At 35.2% G+C, this 18,757-nt stretch overlaps 2 protein-coding genes and 1 pseudogene across 2 annotated transcripts; all 3 read left to right on the top strand.

The window, feature by feature from the left end:
• The first annotated feature begins 927 nt into the window (after positions 1-927).
• Positions 928-3,538, top strand: LOC113774933 (3,9-dihydroxypterocarpan 6A-monooxygenase-like). The gene is made up of 2 exons (XM_027319592.1): positions 928-1,951; positions 2,900-3,538. The coding sequence occupies exons 1-2, from the start codon at positions 1,043-1,045 to the stop codon at positions 3,536-3,538; spliced, it is 1,548 nt and encodes a 515-aa protein (XP_027175393.1). The 5' UTR covers positions 928-1,042.
• Positions 3,539-6,938: 3,400 nt separating this feature from the next.
• On the top strand, positions 6,939-10,413 carry LOC113773802 (annotated as a pseudogene).
• A 4,692-nt stretch (positions 10,414-15,105) lies between these two features.
• LOC113774932 (3,9-dihydroxypterocarpan 6A-monooxygenase-like) lies at positions 15,106-17,772 on the top strand. The gene is made up of 2 exons (XM_027319591.1): positions 15,106-16,061; positions 17,010-17,772. Exons 1-2 carry the CDS (start codon positions 15,153-15,155, stop codon positions 17,646-17,648), a joined length of 1,548 nt encoding a protein of 515 aa, XP_027175392.1. The 5' UTR covers positions 15,106-15,152; the 3' UTR covers positions 17,649-17,772.
• The last annotated feature ends 985 nt before the right edge of the window (positions 17,773-18,757 follow it).

The raw sequence follows: 18,757 nt of genomic DNA, 5'->3' as shown, positions 1-18,757 counted from the left end.
CATTGTTACTTGTTAGCGAGTTGCCCAATCGGAAGACGGAGTTTAGTTAAGTGAAGGGCCGAAGGCAGGGGATTAGATCTCCTGAGTCCCGACTTTGCAATGATTGATTTGGAAAAGTCTTTCTTGATAGCCACCGACGAAATAATTTGCGTTGATCAAGTTCGAGTTGAGTAATTAAAGTCGTTGTCTGAGGTAATTTTTAGTTTCTGCCCTGACTTGGAGTCTTGGACTGTAGAAAATTGAGGAGCAAAATTAGAGAAGAATGAAAACGACATATATGAAAAGTGAGTTGCATTATTCAACTACTAGTTTAGGGACAAAAATTATGACGGAGGAGTACAAACAGTAGCGATTTGTCTATTATTTCAAGAAAGTTTGCCGGCCAGAATGGATTTTCAGGAAACCAAAAGTGACATTAGGCAAGAGAATGTGAATACTAGAACTCTGACAAATTGTATAACAAAAAAAACTGAAGAAAACTTCACACTATGTAATGTTTAAATTGTAAAGATGCTAAAAAACCATGTAAAATTTACTCTATTCAGTTACAAGAATATACATAACTAGAACAGGCAACAATTGTGAGGAACCACTGAGTCTGAAATCCATCACAACACGAGCATATCAGGAATATGTGGAGAAAATTCTATTTTTTTCCCCGTTTTTATAAAGAATGAATTATGTAAAATTGAATCAGGATTCATAGCTGATTCAGCAAGAATTCAGCTAAAAACTGCAACAAAATCTTATCCTTGTTGTCTGGATGCAATTTTAGAAACGGTCAAGGTGCAAGACATAAGCAGCATGCAGTTGCAAAAAGCACAGGGTTAATTGGAATCTTTAAAAGATAAATTTCGGTAAAATCAAAGAAGTGCAGGAAGGAGAACCTTGGAATATGAAGATTACCAACTCTTCGCACCTCCGAGACAAGACAAAGGCTTTAACGTAAAGGAAACATCAACTGTGATAGTTTGATTATTCAATATAAGCAGCAACACTGGAATTTCAGCTTTACAAAGTCAGTTCACATTAGCATTCAATCATGGCCGATATCCAGGGCTACATTTTTCTGTTCCTTATTTGGCTAATCCCCACCATTCTCCTCCGTGTACTATTCAGAAATCGAAAACTTTCTCGCCTTCCTCCAAGCCCGTTAGCCTTTCCGATCATCGGTCACCTCCATCTTCTTGCTCCAATACCCCATCAAGCTCTCCACAGGCTCTCAAATCGCTATGGACCTTTACTTCACTTGTTCCTTGGGTCTGTTCCTTGTGTTGTTGCTTCTTCACCTGAAATGGCGAAAGAGTTCCTCAAAACACATGAAAATTCCTTTTCTAACCGACCCAATTCTGCTGTTGTTGACTACATAACATATGGTTCACAGGATTTTTCCTTTGCCCCCTATGGACCTTATTGGAAGTTCGTGAAAAAGCTATGCATGACTGAACTTCTTGGAGGTCGGACACTAGACCTGTTACTTCCAGTTAGACGCGATGAGATAACGCGTTTTATGGAGCTGCTATCGCGAAAATCTAAAGCTGGTGAGGCAGTTGATGTTGGTGCAGAACTCATTAGGCTAGCAAACAATGTGGTATCAAGAATGGCTATGATCAGACGATGCTCTGAGAATGAAAATGAGGCTGCAGACATAAAGACAATAATTCATGAGATAGCAGAGCTCACAGGGAAGTTTAATGTATCTGATTTTATCTGGTTTTGCAAGAATTTGGATTTGCAGGGATTTAAGAAGAGGATTAGAGATGTAGCTGAGAGGTTTGACGTAATGATTGAGAAGATCATAGAGGAACATCAAGAGACAAGGACGAAGCGTCGGCATAACAATGATGCAGGTCAACAAATGAAGGATCTACTTGATATATTGCTCGATATATCTGAAGATGAAAGCTCAGACATAAGACTGACAAGAAAGAACATCAAGGCTTTTATCCTGGTAAAACTCATGGCTGCCTCCTCTTGTTTTCTTTTACCTTTTATTGTCGCAGTCGATTTATGAAATTGAACTAGATTTCTGCAACAAAAATACCGTATCTACAACCATCAGGGTAGTCAATACATCAGATACAGGATGTTCATCAAAATAGTCAAAGGTGGAAAACTAGATGATTGTTCATTTGATCTGCTCAAGAAATATACGGTACACACAACAATTTTGCAGTTAAAAGTATACTAAATGCCCTGTTTTTCTGGTAAGTGGAGTGAGAGTGCTTAAATTTTCTGCATGCTCCAGTGACTTAGGAACTTTCTCGTTTCCTTGCTTCCATGTCCATATCAGTGGCATGCTACTCTGTACCATAGGGTATTTTTCAATGAATGCATGCTTTGAAGTGCCGGCTTCCAAGTTCCAACCCCAATTACCATATTCCTCGTCAGGAGAACATAAAAGAATTCAGAAGCTGTCAAACGTAATTAAGGGAGTTTTGGACTCAACATTAACCAATTAAATGGAGATTTCTAAGATGTGAACTCAGACATAGTACGATGTAGGCCAACTTGGATTCTTGACTTCTGATTCAGATGATGTTTGGATGCTGATAGGCTTGCTTAACTTGCAGCAATTGGATTAAATATTTAATAAAAAAAAAGATAAAAGAGAGAATTTTTTGCCCATGGATGATGGATCACGGAATTCATGGATTTGTTTCATGGGCTTTTTAGTTAAACTTTTTCTTCACCTCAATCATCTTCCAAAGATCAAATTGTACGCTGAAAAGATACAACTAAAATTTTTCAAGTTCAGAAAATTCTTGGAGCTGGTTGAGAAACCTTCGTATTCTGACAGTAAATATCATGTCTGTAGAGATCTTGTCCGATGAATGTGATAGGAAGTATGGCAGTTCAGTCTGATGATGAAATCGAAATCTGTTTCAAATTCTTGCAGGACATATTTGCAGCTGGAACTGACACTTCAGCCATTACACTAGAATGGGCACTGTCAGAGTTAATCAACCATCCACACATCATGCAAAAGGCAGTCCAAGAGATTGACTCTAACATAGGACAAAACAGACTTATAGATGAATCAGATATTTCAAAACTTCCTTACCTTCAAGCTATAGTAAAAGAAACTCTGAGGCTTCATCCAACAGGGCCAATGATCGTAAGAGAGTCGAGTGAAGACTGCGAAGTTGCAGGTTACCACATACCAGCAAAAACTCGACTTCTCGTTAACGTATGGGCTATTGGAAGGGACCCCAATTACTGGGAGAATCCACTTGAATTTCGTCCAGAGAGGTTTGTTTTTGAAGTGGGGAATGTCAGCAAAAGCCAGCCAGATGTAAGGGGGCAGCATTTTCATCTGTTGCCATTTGGGAGTGGGAGAAGAGGTTGCCCTGGAACTTCATTGGCTTTACAAGTTGTTCAAACAGGTCTTGCTGCAATGCTTCAGTGCTTTGAGTGGAATGTTAATGGTGAAGGAAATGGTAAAGTGGATATGGAAGAAGGACCTGGTTTGACCCTTCATAAAGCTCGTCCTTTAGTTTGTGTCCCAAAGGCTAGGTTCAATCCCCTTCCAATGTGAAATCAACTAGTATTGAGAAACTGCAAATAATAAATTATGTTTGAGGAGGGTATAATAACGAAAGTGTATAATAATTGAACAAAGTTTGATACACTTATAGGTTTTTATCACTTTACCCCTTGATGTTTGGGGTCACTATCAATTTCCTCCTTAACGTTATCTTTGAGTCACTTTATCCCAAGATCAACGGTCAAACTTAACAGAGTTTGTTAATTAAAATGAAAAGACATGTTTAACCCTTAAAATTATTATCACTTTACCCCTATAAACTATAGTCTCATTATCAATTTACCCCATAGGATTATTTTTAGACAATTTATCCTACCATTAAACCAACTTAACAAGTTAAAAAAATCTAGAAGAAAGTACCCTCCTCTTTGTATAATAAAAATAATAAAAATTTAGAGTGGCTCTTCTCCTATTTATTATCAAGAAAAAAAGTCAAAATATTAATTAATTTCTTTCTTCCTGGCAATCTTATTAATATTAAAAAATAGAAAGATCGGAAGGGGGAGGGAGAAATAGAGAGAGAGAGCTCAATTCTTTTTTTAAAAAATACAAATAAAAAAGAATTAGATAATTTTATTATTTTAAAATTATTTCACTTTACTGTTTATCACCATATTTCAATTCTAAACCCAACAATCTTAAATTAATACGATAATGTTAGACTTTTTTTTCTTTGTAAAATCTAATTTTCTGTCTCCTTCTTTCCTATCTCTTTTTCTTTTCATAGTATTAATAAGTGTGAAAAAAGAAATTTGAGAAAACCCTTTTATTTTTATATTTTTTGATCTCTTAAAGTGAAAAAAAAAAGAATAATCATTCTAAATTTTTTATTTTTAATTATATATATAAGGGTAAATATATGTAAAAAAATTTTACCATAGTTGTTAGATTAATGATGAAGTAAAATGCCAAGAAAATAATGTTAAGAATTAAATCGATTATATTACTATAATTTAAAGGAATAAAGTAATAATAACAGTGTAGTAATGCTATAGAATAAAAGGGTATTTTTGTCCAAAATTTCTTAACATGTTGAGTTGAATTACTTATGGGGGTGAAGTGACTAAAAGATAATATTATGGAGTAAACTGATAGTAGTGATATAGTTTAAGGGGATAAATTGATAATAACCCTTGTCTTTTCTTTCTATTTGTTTTGTCAACGCGCAAAATTCTTTTCATTATACTGGTGAAAAAGAATAAAATATTTTACAAATTTTTCTAGTTTATCTAGAAAATGTTCCTACTTTTAACAGAAACTATGTAATGTAAGGAAGGTATACTAATTTCATAGTAAACACAAGCATTATATCAAAAAGGCAAAAAAAGCTGCATTTTATTGTGCTTTAGTTAGGAGTATTTTACTAGTAATAATGGGAATAGTGAGCTTAGTGCAAATTTTAAAACAACAAGCAATGTGTACTTGATTATGGTAATTCTTAAGGTAGATCAAATTAATATGATAAATTTATGCCATCGAGGAGTAAGTTTTAGTCATTTATGAAATGAGATAATTTTAACAGTTTGTGTACCACTAGCCTTTAAACTTAAGATTGCTATAAGATGATATTTTTAGCAGATTACATAATATTTATCCATAAAAACTTAAGATTATTCTTATCAATCTTACTAAATTCTTGTTATGAGTAAGCTTCAGAAGTATAATAGTAAGTTTCTACAATATAAAGTAATAAGCATAGTTAGTAAAATATGGGATGGATATAATATGAAATATAATACATACCTCTATTATACATGATTAAAAGCTGAACGCAAAAGATATGAGTTCGACAAAAAAATTGTATAAATCCATATGTGAATAATATGAATATATTTAAGAGTTAAGGAACTAAAATAATAGGCAAATTACTACGATTCTTAAAGATTATTTACATTAATATAACCCAAACTCCTATTCTGGTGTCTCAGACAGTAAATTCATTAAAAACTTGGTGACCTTATTATGTTCATAGTACAAAAATTGTGATATATAGACAAGTGATATTTCATATATAACTATTGTTATTGTTATCCAAATTTTCAAAATAATTGAATTATAATTCAAAAATTATTACATGTTTTATACGGTTATATGACAATATAAGTATTTTTCAGAGTAGTTTTAAAATGTATTATAAAATATAAATTTTTTTAAAAATTATATATACAATAATTTATTATATGGATATAACACGATTTATTAACTAGAATACCAAGTTTCATTCATTAATCAATTCTTTCTTCTACTAACAGAACTTGCCTTTCAATTGCAAAATCTTATCATTATTTCAAATAAACTCCCCAATGCCAGTTTGATGTAAGTTTTTCAAGTGGAATAGTAAATTTATGCAATAAACTGGTAAATTTTAGTCACTAATCAAATTTTCTATCTTATCTGTAAAATTTACCATTTATCTATAAAAACATACTATTACTTGAACTAAACTTACTTCTGATAAAAAGGTAAGTTTAGGCTATAAAGTAATAATTTATTTCTTTGAAAAAGTAAGTTTCATATTTATTCTAATTTACCTTTCGAGACACAAAAGTTACTAATTTTTTTATGTTAACTTACTATTTCAGATGAGAAATTTATCACCAAATTTTTAGGCGTTATCCTATTTTGGTGGAGGTGTTTAATAGGTAATCAAATGGTTAAAAACTGTCTCGTTATAGATACTGAAGCATTTTCCTTAAATGTGATCAATTGTTAGATAACGTCAAGTTTTAAAAGAATAATGAGGAAAGCGAACCATGCTTAAAATACTGTCACGAGAAAGCAAATTGAAAGCTCCAAGCAACATAAATAGTTCCAAACTTCATATATATGATCCATGAGTAGAGAAGAATTAACAGTACAATTTTCATCAAGTAGAACTCTCATCATCGAAACAAATCTTATCTGCAGTTTGATCAGTGTTAGAGAGCAAATCTCGTTTTCTGTCCAGTTTTATATGGCTTAGAGGGTGAGAAAAAGTTAGTATCCTGCAGGCAATATAATATTCAAGATCGAGAGTGCTTCTTGAAAAAAAAAATACAAAGAGTTCTTTTCATATTATTGCACTTGACGGCATGCTACTGTTGATTGGTAACTCTTCCAAAGTACTAAATTAACAAAGCAACGGCCGCCCGAGTATGTTAACATCATGGGAAACGCCTAAAAGATGCCTAAATGGTAATCGAACCATAGTTAGCATTGTTTCAAAAATTACAAATGTCAACCACAGATAAAATTGCAAGTGACCTCATTACATTGCTGTCTCAACCTAATGTGCTATAAAAAGTAAGGATAATCCTACTTGTTCATTGTTCTATAAGCAGCATTAACTGCATAGTTAACCAAATTCGAATTCTCTGCTTGATAAATCTACGAGATTCACCAAGTTTTAATCATGGCTGATGTTCAAGGATACATCATTCTCTTCCTCATTTGGCTCATTTCAACCATCTTTGTTCGAAAATTAATTAGAAATCGAACTTCTAATAACCTTCCTCCCGGTCCATTAGCCTTGCCAATTAGCGGACACCTTCATCTGCTTTCTCCAGCACCTCACAAAGCTCTCAACAAGCTCTCCAACAGTTATGGACCCTTACTTCACCTATACTTTGGTTCCATTTCTTGTGTGGTTGCATCATCACCTGAGATTGCTGATAGGTTGCAATTTATTCATTTATTTTATTATTAATTCCTCCTATTACCTGACTTGATGTGGATTTATTTGCTGGATTCTACTCACTTTTAGTATTTGACGTTTATTTCAGGGAGTAGAATATGAATATGATAACAGGTGCCAAATTGGAAAAAAAGATTTCAGATGATAAAGCTTGTCCCAGGGGCACTTTTGGAAGAGGAGATGTCATGCCCATTTTGGTAAATTTCCGGAAGAAAGGACGGACGGAGGGCTCTCCTCTCCTGGTGAGCCGCCGCAATAAGAAGGGGGAAAAAGGGATCAAAAAGAGAGCTGGCTTTTGTGATGGATTTTCCGTCTTTAGCTTAGGAAGAATTGTTGACTTTTCTTTGAAGCTTTACTTTTTACTTTTGGGATTCCTGCGCATGGCAGGGGAGCTTAGCTCCAATTCTTGACTTTTCCTTGTTAGTTTATTGTAGTCTTGCATTGGCTTGTCTCCACGCATGTCAGGAGCAAGGAATTGAAGCCCACTTTCTTTGACTTTTCCTCACTGTACTTCTGGAGTGAATTTGCTTTACGAATACTAGGAACAATTAGAAAGCTTCAATTGTTACCCGTGCCTTACATTCGCTTTCCAAGTGTTTGACGAATTGCGGCTCTTGAAATGCATACAACGGCCGTGACTTTTGCTGGAATTTCCCGCGGGCTTAGTTCATCCAATATGAGCTAATCCCCTCGTTCTAGTCAAGAAACGACGGATGCTTTGGGACACCTGTAAATTGTGAGATCGATTTAATTTAATCTTTCCCTTTTATTTATTGGTATTCGTGTATTCCCTAATTACTATGCTTATGATTATTTAATTAGTTGATTGTCTTGGATCCGGATAATTAATTGGTTTGGTAATCTATTGTCAATTGGGGTATTAAATCCGTAATTGTTTAATTACCTCAAAATAGTGACAACTGGCACGATTAGATTCGTGTCAGGGGGATACGCGGGCTAATCTAAAATAACCCTGGTAGTGTGTTATTTGGTTAGAATAGGGCTCCTCTAATACGTAAGGCAGTTGGGGAATTAAATTCTACGGGCGTACCTAGGATTATTTCTCAATTAGAGCAGTGATTAACGGGCGTACCTTGATCACCGACACAGTAAGGAGGGGTTGACTGCCATCGCTTGTTTGGTAGTTATAACCTATTTATTATAAAATAATTGGGATTGCTTTGCATCAATGATCGATTAGGTGAACCATTGCTGAAGTTATTTCTTGGCTAGATCTTTAGTTAATATTTCCTTGATTGTAGTGGATTGCCATTTGACTTTTAATTACCTACTTTATTTTATTTTTGATTGTTTCCTTATTTTAATTAATTGAGGCCTTTAACTATTGTTATCCTGAGTTCAGTAAATTGTGGTTTAATTTCTAGTTAATTATTTATTTTTACTTTCTCATTTGAATTTATTTAATTATCGTCGTTCCTACAAAATCACCCCCTGTGTTACTTTGGATTTCTTAAGAAACAAATATACCCAGTCTCTGTGGATACGACCCTACTTGCCCTGTCTACAAATTCCTAATCATTTGTGAAAAGGAATAACCATTCCATTCGGGTATATCGGATCAAGCAAACTCTTCGGGAACAGGGTGAATCAAGTAACCCATTGCACACCTAGAGTCCCTGCTCCAGTACTTGAAATTGGGTTTTGGTCATTTTAACTGGCAATTAGGTTTAATTTTATTATTGCACAGGTTGACGACCTGTCAATTGCTAAAGAGTGCCTCAAAACTCATGAAATTTCCTTTTCCAACCGGCCTCAAATAGCTGCTATCAGCTACTTAACTTATGGTTCACAGGACTTCGCTTTCGCCCCGTATGGACCGCATTGGAAAGTCATGAAAAAACTCTGCATGTCTGAACTTCTTGGAGGTCGGACCTTAGACCTAATGTTTCCCATTAGACATTCTGAAGTAAAAAATTTAATACAATCATTTGCAACGTATGCAAAAGCTAGCAAGGCAGTTGATATTCGAGCCGAGGTAATGAGAACAACGAATAATGTGATATCAGAAATGATCATGAGCAAAAAGTGTTCTGGAAATGATTCTGAGGCCGTGGAAGTTAGGAAGGCGATTCAAGAGGGTTCTGAGCTCTGTGGACAGTTTTACTTGTCTGACTTATTCTGGTTTTGTAAGAACTTGGATTTGCAGGGACTTGGAAAGAGGCTCAAGAGAGTTCGCGACAAGTATGATGAGATACTGAAAAAGATCATCCAGGATCACCAGGAGATGAGAAAGCAAAGGCAACCTGCTGATGGTGAACCTGCCAAGGATCTTCTTGACATTTTACTTGATATATCAGAAGACGAAAACTCTGAGTTCAAATTGACAGAAGAGAACATTAAAGCTTTCATTCTGGTAATTTTGTATTATCTTGTCGATATTCATCTATATCAGTCATTAATGACTACAAAATCATAACTGTAAAATGGACATCCGTCCAACTTCTCTGGTGCTATTTCCTAACAGATTACTACCTAATTGATAATTTACTATGTTTGATCATTTACAGGATGTATTTACCGGTGGATCAGATACATCAGCTATTGCAGTGGAATGGGCACTAGCAGAGCTAATTAACCATCCATGTGTAATGGAGAATGTTGCACAAGAAATTGATTCTGTCGTTGGAAAAGGTAGACTGGTAGAAGAAACAGATATTCCTAAACTTCCTTACCTTCAAGCCGTCGTTAAGGAAACACTAAGGCTTCATCCACCAGGCGGGGGCCATTCATTTTGAGAGAGTCAAGTGAGGACTGCAGTATTGACGGTTATCACATACCAGGAAAGACTAGACTACTAGTTAATGTTTATGCTATTTCCAGAGATCCCAAGCACTGGGAAAATCCTCATGACTTTCAACCACAAAGGTTTCTTATTGACGAAAGGAACCTAAAAGGGCAATATGATGTAAGGGGACAAAATTATCATTTCTTGCCATTTGGTAGCGGCCGAAGAGGCTGCCCTGGAATTTCACTGGCATTACAAGTTGTTCAAACAAGCCTTGCTGCTATGGTCCAGTGTTTTGAATGGAAGGTTGATGGTAAAGAAGATGGCAAAATTGACATGGAAGAGGGGAAAGGTGCAACTCTTCCCAGGGCTCATCCTTTGGTTTGTGTCCCTGTTGCAAGGCTCAATCCACTCCCAGCAACTGGACCAATTGTTTCAAGGGATTAAACAAGCCAATAAGCAGGGCGGCTTCACTTTCAGCAATTGGAGAAATTTCAATCTTCAACAACAAACTTTAATTGGAAGCTCCCAATACCTTATATTATAAAATATATGCACTATATATATGGATCCCTGGTTGAGTTTATTATGTTTCAACGTCATTGAGCATATTACCCTGCAAAGCTCAAAATAAATCATAGAGTACTATAGATTTATGTTTCGTCCCCTTCGCTCAAGAAACACTACCCTGCAGAATTATGCTCAGGCTTGGACTTTGCAATCCAGTTGGGATCCTCTCTGACACTACTCGGTGTCAAATTCAGTGTCAATCCCACTTATCATGTGATGGTAGAAGAAATTTAAATAAAAATACATGACAAATTAAATAAATAGGACACTTTGCATAAATACAGAAATGTCACTGAATTGCGACTGAAAAAGTGGCACTGAGAATCTCGTGTGCTTACAATCGCGATGGAGTAACTTTGAGTTAAATGCAATTTGCCCCTTGAACTATCATTATTTACAGTTCACGCCTAATTCTCATTTAAAAATCTACCACCTTTTACAGTTTTACTACTTATTTATGGTTCATTGTAGAAAGCAATAAAAAACCACTTTCTTTTGCTATCAATTTTGTATTAATGGAACTAAAGGGTAAGAAAGACGTCTAATGTGGAATGAACAGAGCATGTTCTTCACATAGCAAAGTTACTGAAACTCATTTAATTCAAAAATAAATTGCTAAATATAATATTAATGCTCATTTGACTTGATTAAAACCTCTTCTTATGAAATCGATCCACATCCATGAACAGATGTTGTAAATAGGGATATTAAAAAAAACGAAAAAGCTAAAAAGTCGAAAAAAGAAACGATTTGACAAACCCAAAAAAAAAAAAAAAATTAGGGTAACCAAGCCTAAATTTGAAAGTGATCTCAAACCAGTCAAGAAAATAGAGTTAAGGGTTTTGGTTTCCAAAAAGTGTCTGATTACCCGAACTTGAACCGCATGTATCCAGTTTGCACAGGCGTTATTATTTGTACACAAACTTAGATCTGAAAAGAAAAGATGAGTCTCTTTACTGGGAAGAAAGATTAGTAGATGTTAAGAAATTAGAATATGCCCAAAACTTTTGCATTTTTTGATTGTTCTTGTTTGATGTTGGATTTTATATTGACTGTAGTAATGTTTTCCGAATTCCTGAAAAATCAATACTTGACAGCCTATCGTCGATGTTGGAGGATAATCTTTTTATGGCTTTCTTTCTGACATTTTCTTACAGAAGTAAGAATTTACGCAAATAAATCTAATCTTCACAGTAACTTCAAAAGTTTTTATGGCTTTCAAGAAATAGAAAAGGTGGAAAGAAGAGGAAGCTTCGAGCCTTTTGATTCGTTTGGTCTGACATGTATGGGTACGGAGTTGTTAATAAAATGTTGTGATACGAGCATAATTGATGGCATAAGAAGATTTCATTTATGGTAATGAATATTATTCTCCTTAATTTGGATTTGTGTGTATGTCGTACTTGCAAATTTTGTCTTTTTTTTCTATTTCCTTTTTTTAACTGTCAAATCCATAAAAATGGAGAATAAGCATTCAAAAAAATTGATGACAACCCCTTGATTACACCCATCAATCGAGTCTTACAGCATAAAAAAAGTTCCCATTTATCTTGTGAATTCCTTCCAACGCCCATTCCCCAAGTCTAACTCTCCTTTATTTTCGGTTTCCTTGTTTCTCTCCAAATACCATATCCTTTTTTTTTTTTTTTTAACTATCCTAATGTAAGGAGAAAGCAGAACAAGAAATCCATTAGTAACTGGAAAGAAAAGACTTGAATCAGATATTGAAAAACTTCCCAAAACCTTCAGGCTATTGTTAAGGAAACACTAAGGCTTCATCCACCGGGGGAGGGAGTTATTCTGAGAGAATAAGTGAAGGTTGCACTGTTAAAGGTTATCACATACCATCAAAGACTAGACTTATATTCAAGTTATGGGGTATTCCTAGGGACCCTAAGTATTGGGAAAACCCTGTTGAATTTCAACCCGAAAGATTTCTCACGGAAAATGGAAGCCTAAAAGGCCAATTGGATGTAAGGGGACAACATTATCATCTCTTGCCATTTGGCCTGGAATTTCACTGGCACAGCAAATTGTTCAAACAAGCCTCGCTGCTATGGTTCAGTCATGTTTTGAATGGAAGATCGATCGTAAAAGAAAATAGCAAAATTGACATGGATGAGGGAAAAGGTGCAACTCTTCCTAGAGCTCATCCTTCCGCTCATTTGATTATCAGTTGCAAGGTTCAATCTAGTCACTCTCATTTGACCAATTGCTTTGCATGATCAAAAATTACCCGTAACTTCATGCAATTTTGACTTTCCAATATAAAATAAGTGGAAACATCGAATATTGAGAGAGAGATTTTCACTGCTAAGTCCTCAACTTTGAAAAATTAGGTTTCCAATCTTTTAAATTAAATCACTACTATCAGTTCTTTTTAATCACTTTATTCACACTATTAAGCCAACACAGCATGTTAAAAAAATTTTGAACAAAAATATCCTTCTCTCTTATAGCACTGCTAGATGGTTATTGTCACATGTCGCTTTATCCTCTTAAACTACAGTCCTACTATTAATTTATTAGGGATGACAACTGGGTGTTTGGGACGGAGGAACCCTACCCCCTACCCCGTTATCATATAACTTCCCCCCGCCCTCGCCTCATTCCAATCCCCCAGTGAGTACCCATAGAGGCACCTATTCCTAACACCTTTATTATTAGAAAAGGCTAATATTACCACCACCACTACTACTGATAGTACTATTATTGGGAAAAACTAATATTACAATTACTACTAATAGTTTAACCTAACACAATATGAAAAAAATAGATGTATTAATAATTTAACATGAAAAAAAGAAGTGTTAGTAATTATATATATATTTTTAGGGGACGGGGTGGGGGATAGGTCGGAGTTATGCTTCCCCGCCTCTTGCCCCATTTAAGATGGAAGAAGAAAAATTCCCCATCCCCCATCCCCTCCCCTTCCTTCAGGTCCACACCTCTCCTCATGAACACTTGCTTCCATTATCCATTGAATCAACTTAGTATGTTGAAAAGTTTTAATGAAATATCCTTAGGTCGTATATAATTTTAAAAAAATTAAACAATTGGAATGGCTATTCTTCTTTTTTTTTTTTTACTCTAAGAGTACCAAGAAAATAAAAGAAAAATAATTTTTCTTCTTTCTTTTTTAAATATTATTCATACCAAGAAAAAAAGAAATGGGTAAGAGGGACATAGAAAACTCAATTTTGAATAGGAGAAAAATATAAAAGAATCCAATATTATCATGATTTCAAGGTAGGTAAGAGTTGAGTGATGGATGGAAGAGTAAGGAGTGATTTTAAAATAATAAAATAATTATATTCTTTCTTGTTCTTCTTTTTTTCACAATTTAGTTATCTCTCTTTTCTTGTTTTTCTTTTAGTATCAATAAAAGTGCAAGGAAAAATGGGAGAAGAACACCTTTGACTTTTTTTTCTTGGTATTTAAAAAGGTGAAATAAGAAAGGAGAAGAACCATCTAAATTTTTGATTTTTTAATTATAAAAGAGAGGAAGGTATCTTCTTCTAAACCCTTTCAACATGCTAAATTCGCTTAACAATGATGTAAAGTACCTAAATAATAATATTAGGGGGTAAATTAATAATAATCTTATAGTTTATGGGGTAATGTAATAATGATTTTAAAAGTTAAAAATATTTTTTTTACTTGAACTAACAAACACCGTTACATCTGACGATTAGTTTTGAAAGTAACTAACAAAATAACGTTAAGAAAGAAATTAATTGTAGTACAAAATGTTAGAGGGGTAAAATGGGGTAAATACAATAACCCTTTCCAATTAGATTTTGCGTAGAAGAGCTTAATAAAATTTCGTTAGGGATCCTTCTAATTGAGTACTAATTTACTTTTGGATGAAAGCAGGACAGCGCCAGAAAAGCAATGCTCTCTTTGCATTGTTAGCGAGCGGCCCAATCGGAAGGGGATTGGCCCCGAGTTTAGTTAAGTCAAGGGCCGAAGGCAGGGGAATAGATCTCCTGAGTCCCGACTTTGCAATGATTGATTTGGAAAAGTCTTTCTTGATAGCCACCCACGAAATAATTTGCGTTGATCAAGTTCGAGTTGAGTAATTAAAGTCGTTGTCTGAGGTATTTTTTAGTTTCTGCCCTGACTTGGAGTCTTGGACTGTGGAAAATTGAGGAGCAAAATTAGAGAAGAATGAAAACGACATATATGAAAAGTGAGTTGCATTATTCAACTATGCCACTGAGTCAGAAATCCATCACAACACGAGCATATCAGGAATATGTGGGATCAGGATTTATAGCTGATTCAGAAAGAATTCAGCTAAAAACTGCAACAAAATCTTATCCTTGTTGTCTGGATGCAATTTTAGAAACGGTCAAGGTGCAAGACATAAGCAGCATGCAGTTGCAAAAAGCACAGGGTTAATTGGAATCTTTAAAAGATAAATTTCGGTAAAATCAAAGAAGTGCAGGAAGGAGAACCTTGGAATATGAAGATTTACCAACTCTTCGCACCTCCGAGACAAGACAAAGGCTTTAACGAAAAGGAAACATCAACTGTGATAGTTTGATTATTCAATATAAGCAGCAACACTGGAATTTCAGCTTTACAAAGTCAGTTCACATTAGCATTCAATCATGGCCGATATCCAGGGCTACATTTTTCTGTTCCTTATTTGGCTAATCCCCACCGTTCTCCTCCGTGTACTATTCAGAAATCGAAAACTTTCTCGCCTTCCTCCAAGCCCGTTAGCCTTTCCGATCATCGGTCACCTCCATCTTCTTGCTCCAATACCCCATCAAGCTCTCCACAGGGTCTCAAATCGCTATGGACCTTTACTTCACTTGTTCCTTGGGTCTGTTCCTTGTGTTGTTGCTTCTTCACCCGAAATGGCGAAAGTGTTCCTCAAAACACATGAAAATTCCTTTTCTAACCGACCCAATTCTGCTGTTGTTGACTACATAACATATGGTTCACAGGATTTTTCCTTTGCCCCTTATGGACCTTATTGGAAGTTCATGAAAAAGCTATGCATGACTGAACTTCTTGGAGGTCGGACACTAGACCTGTTACTTCCAGTTAGACGCGATGAGATAACGCGTTTTATGGAGCTGCTATCGCGAAAATCTAAAGCTGGTGAGGCAGTTGATGTTGGTGCAGAACTCATTAGGCTAGCAAACAATGTGGTATCAAGAATGGCTATGATCAGACGATGCTCTGAGAATGAAAATGAGGCTGCAGACATAAAGACAATAATTCATGAGATAGCAGAGCTCACAGGGAAGTTTAATGTATCTGATTTTATCTGGTTTTGCAAGAATTTGGATTTGCAGGGATTTAAGAAGAGGATTAGAGATGTAGCTGAGAGGTTTGACGTAATGATTGAGAAGATCATAGAGGAACATCAAGAGACAAGGACGAAGCGTCGGCATAACAATGATGCAGGTCAACAAATGAAGGATCTACTTGATATATTGCTCGATATATCTGAAGATGAAAGCTCAGACATAAGACTGACAAGAAAGAACATCAAGGCTTTTATCCTGGTAAAACTCATGGCTGCCTCCTCTTGTTTTCTTTTACCTTTTATTGTCGCAGTCGATTTATGAAATTGAACTAGATTTCTGCAACAAAAATACCGTATCTACAACCATCAGGGTAGTCAATACATCAGATACAGGATGTTCATCAAAATAGTCAAAGGTGGAAAACTAGATGATTGTTCATTTGATCTGCTCAAGAAATATACGGTACACACAACAATTTTGCAGTTAAAAGTATACTAAATGCCCTGTTTTTCTGGTAAGTGGAGTGAGAGTGCTTAAATTTTCTGCATGCTCCAGTGACTTAGGAACTTTCTCGTTTCCTTGCTTCCATGTCCATATCAGTGGCATGCTACTCTGTACCATAGGGTATTTTTCAATGAATGCATGCTTTGAAGTGCCGGCTTCCAAGTTCCAACCCCAATTACCATATTCCTCGTCAGGAGAACATAAAAGAATTCAGAAGCTGTCAAACGTAATTAAGGGAGTTTTGGACTCAACATTAACCAATTAAATGGAGATTTCTAAGATGTGAACTCAGACATAGTACGATGTAGGCCAACTTGGATTCTTGACTTCTGATTCAGATGATGTTTGGATGCTGATAGGCTTGCTTAACTTGCAGCAATTGGATTAAATATTTAATAAAAAAAAAGATAAAAGAGAGAATTTGTTGCCCATGGATGATGGATCACGGAATTCATGGATTTGTTTCATGGGCTTTTTAGTTAAACTTTTTCTTCACCTCAATCATCTTCCAAAGATCAAATTGCACGCTGAAAAGATACACCTAAAATTTTTCAAGTTCAGAAAATTCTTGGAGCTGGTTGAGAAACCTTCGTATTCTGACAGTAAATATCATGTCTGTAGAGATCTTGTCCGATGAATGTGATAGGAAGTATGGCAGTTCAGTCTGATGATGAAATTGAAATCTGTTTCAAATTCTTGCAGGACATATTTGCAGCTGGAACTGACACTTCAGCCATTACACTAGAATGGGCACTGTCAGAGTTAATCAACCATCCACACATTATGCAAAAGGCAGTCCAAGAGATTGACTCTAACATAGGAAAAAACAGACTTATAGATGAATCAGATATTTCAAAACTTCCTTACCTTCAAGCTATAGTAAAAGAAACTCTGAGGCTTCATCCAACAGGGCCAATGATCGTAAGAGAGTCGAGTGAAGACTGCGAAGTTGCAGGTTACCACATACCAGCAAAAACTCGACTTCTCGTTAACGTATGGGCTATTGGAAGGGACCCCAATTACTGGGAGAATCCACTTGAATTTCGTCCAGAGAGGTTTGTTTTTGAGGAGGGGAATGTCAGCAAAAGCCAGCCAGATGTAAGGGGGCAGCATTTTCATCTGTTGCCATTTGGGAGTGGGAGAAGAGGTTGCCCTGGAACTTCATTGGCTTTACAAGTTGTTCAAACAAGTCTTGCAGCAATGCTTCAGTGCTTTGAGTGGAATGTTAATGGTGAAGGAAATGGTAAAGTGGACATGGAAGAAGGACCTGGTATTACCCTTCCTAAAGCTCGTCCTTTAGTTTGTGTCCCAAAGGCTAGGTTCAATCCACTTCCAATATGAAATTAACTAGTATTGAGAGACTACAAATAATAAATTATGTTTTGAAGGGGGGTAAGGAAATTATATGTATACGAAACTCTTCTCTTTTGTTTTGTATGAACTTTGATGAAATGCTTGTCATTTTGGATTATGCTCTTGTATTTTTTGTTACACCTTAATAGGAAAGAATTATGCTTTGTTTTTTTATGTAATTTCAGATTATGGCGAACAATTAGACCTCAACTTATACGCTAATAATGATTTCAGGGATAATGTTGATCATTTCTCGGCCTACTATAAAATGTTTTTCATTGATGCGCTCGGATAAACATTGGTGAATCATGAGAAAGATCTCACGAATTTTTTTTTTTTTTTAAAAAGACTTGTGTAATTAAAGAAGGCGTGTTGTCAAAGATTAATTCTTTTCACAATCTTTATTAAGTAATTGGATTTCGAACACTAAGATATGCACTTCTTTTTAGTGAAGTGATGCCTGAGATTACACCCTAGAACATATGCAATGCCTCTTGATAGTCATAATGTATATTCAGTACACTTAACCTATCAGCAAAAAATCATTTAACATTTCAAAAACGAAATTGTATAATAATTGAACAAAGTTTGATACACTTATAGGAAAAAAAAGTTAATTCAGAAACTCATAATATTAAACACTTTAGCATATAATTGATTACTGTTTATATATCCATAATGATTTTCTTTCTTTCATGAAGTTAGATTGCAAAAATGGCATAGCCAAGTTTACTTAGACTTGTTTGGACAATTTTTTTTTATTTTTCATGAATATTCATTATACACAATTTCTAATCATTTTTTTACTTTATATACATCACATTCTAAAACAAATAGTACGTTAATTTTTCTCCAAAAACTCTCCAAAAAATACGATCCAAACATCCTCTTAACCTTCAACTCAAACACTCATTGGTAGATATCATTTCAGTTTGGATAAAAAACAAAAAAGCCCCATGTGGTAAGTCTAATACACAGAAAAACCCCTTATGGTTTCAAAATATACAATACAACACCTCATGCTTTGAACTAAATTGTAAAGGTGACGGAATCCGTTAAACTTAACGGAAATGACTTATTGGAACCTAAACAAAATT

The sequence above is a fragment of the Coffea eugenioides genome, chromosome 6 (genome assembly GCF_003713205.1).
Source record: "Coffea eugenioides isolate CCC68of chromosome 6, Ceug_1.0, whole genome shotgun sequence".
Taxonomy (NCBI): Eukaryota; Viridiplantae; Streptophyta; class Magnoliopsida; order Gentianales; family Rubiaceae; genus Coffea; species Coffea eugenioides.
Note: the sequence above shows the minus strand (reverse complement) of the source record. Positions and strands in the feature narration are given on the sequence as shown.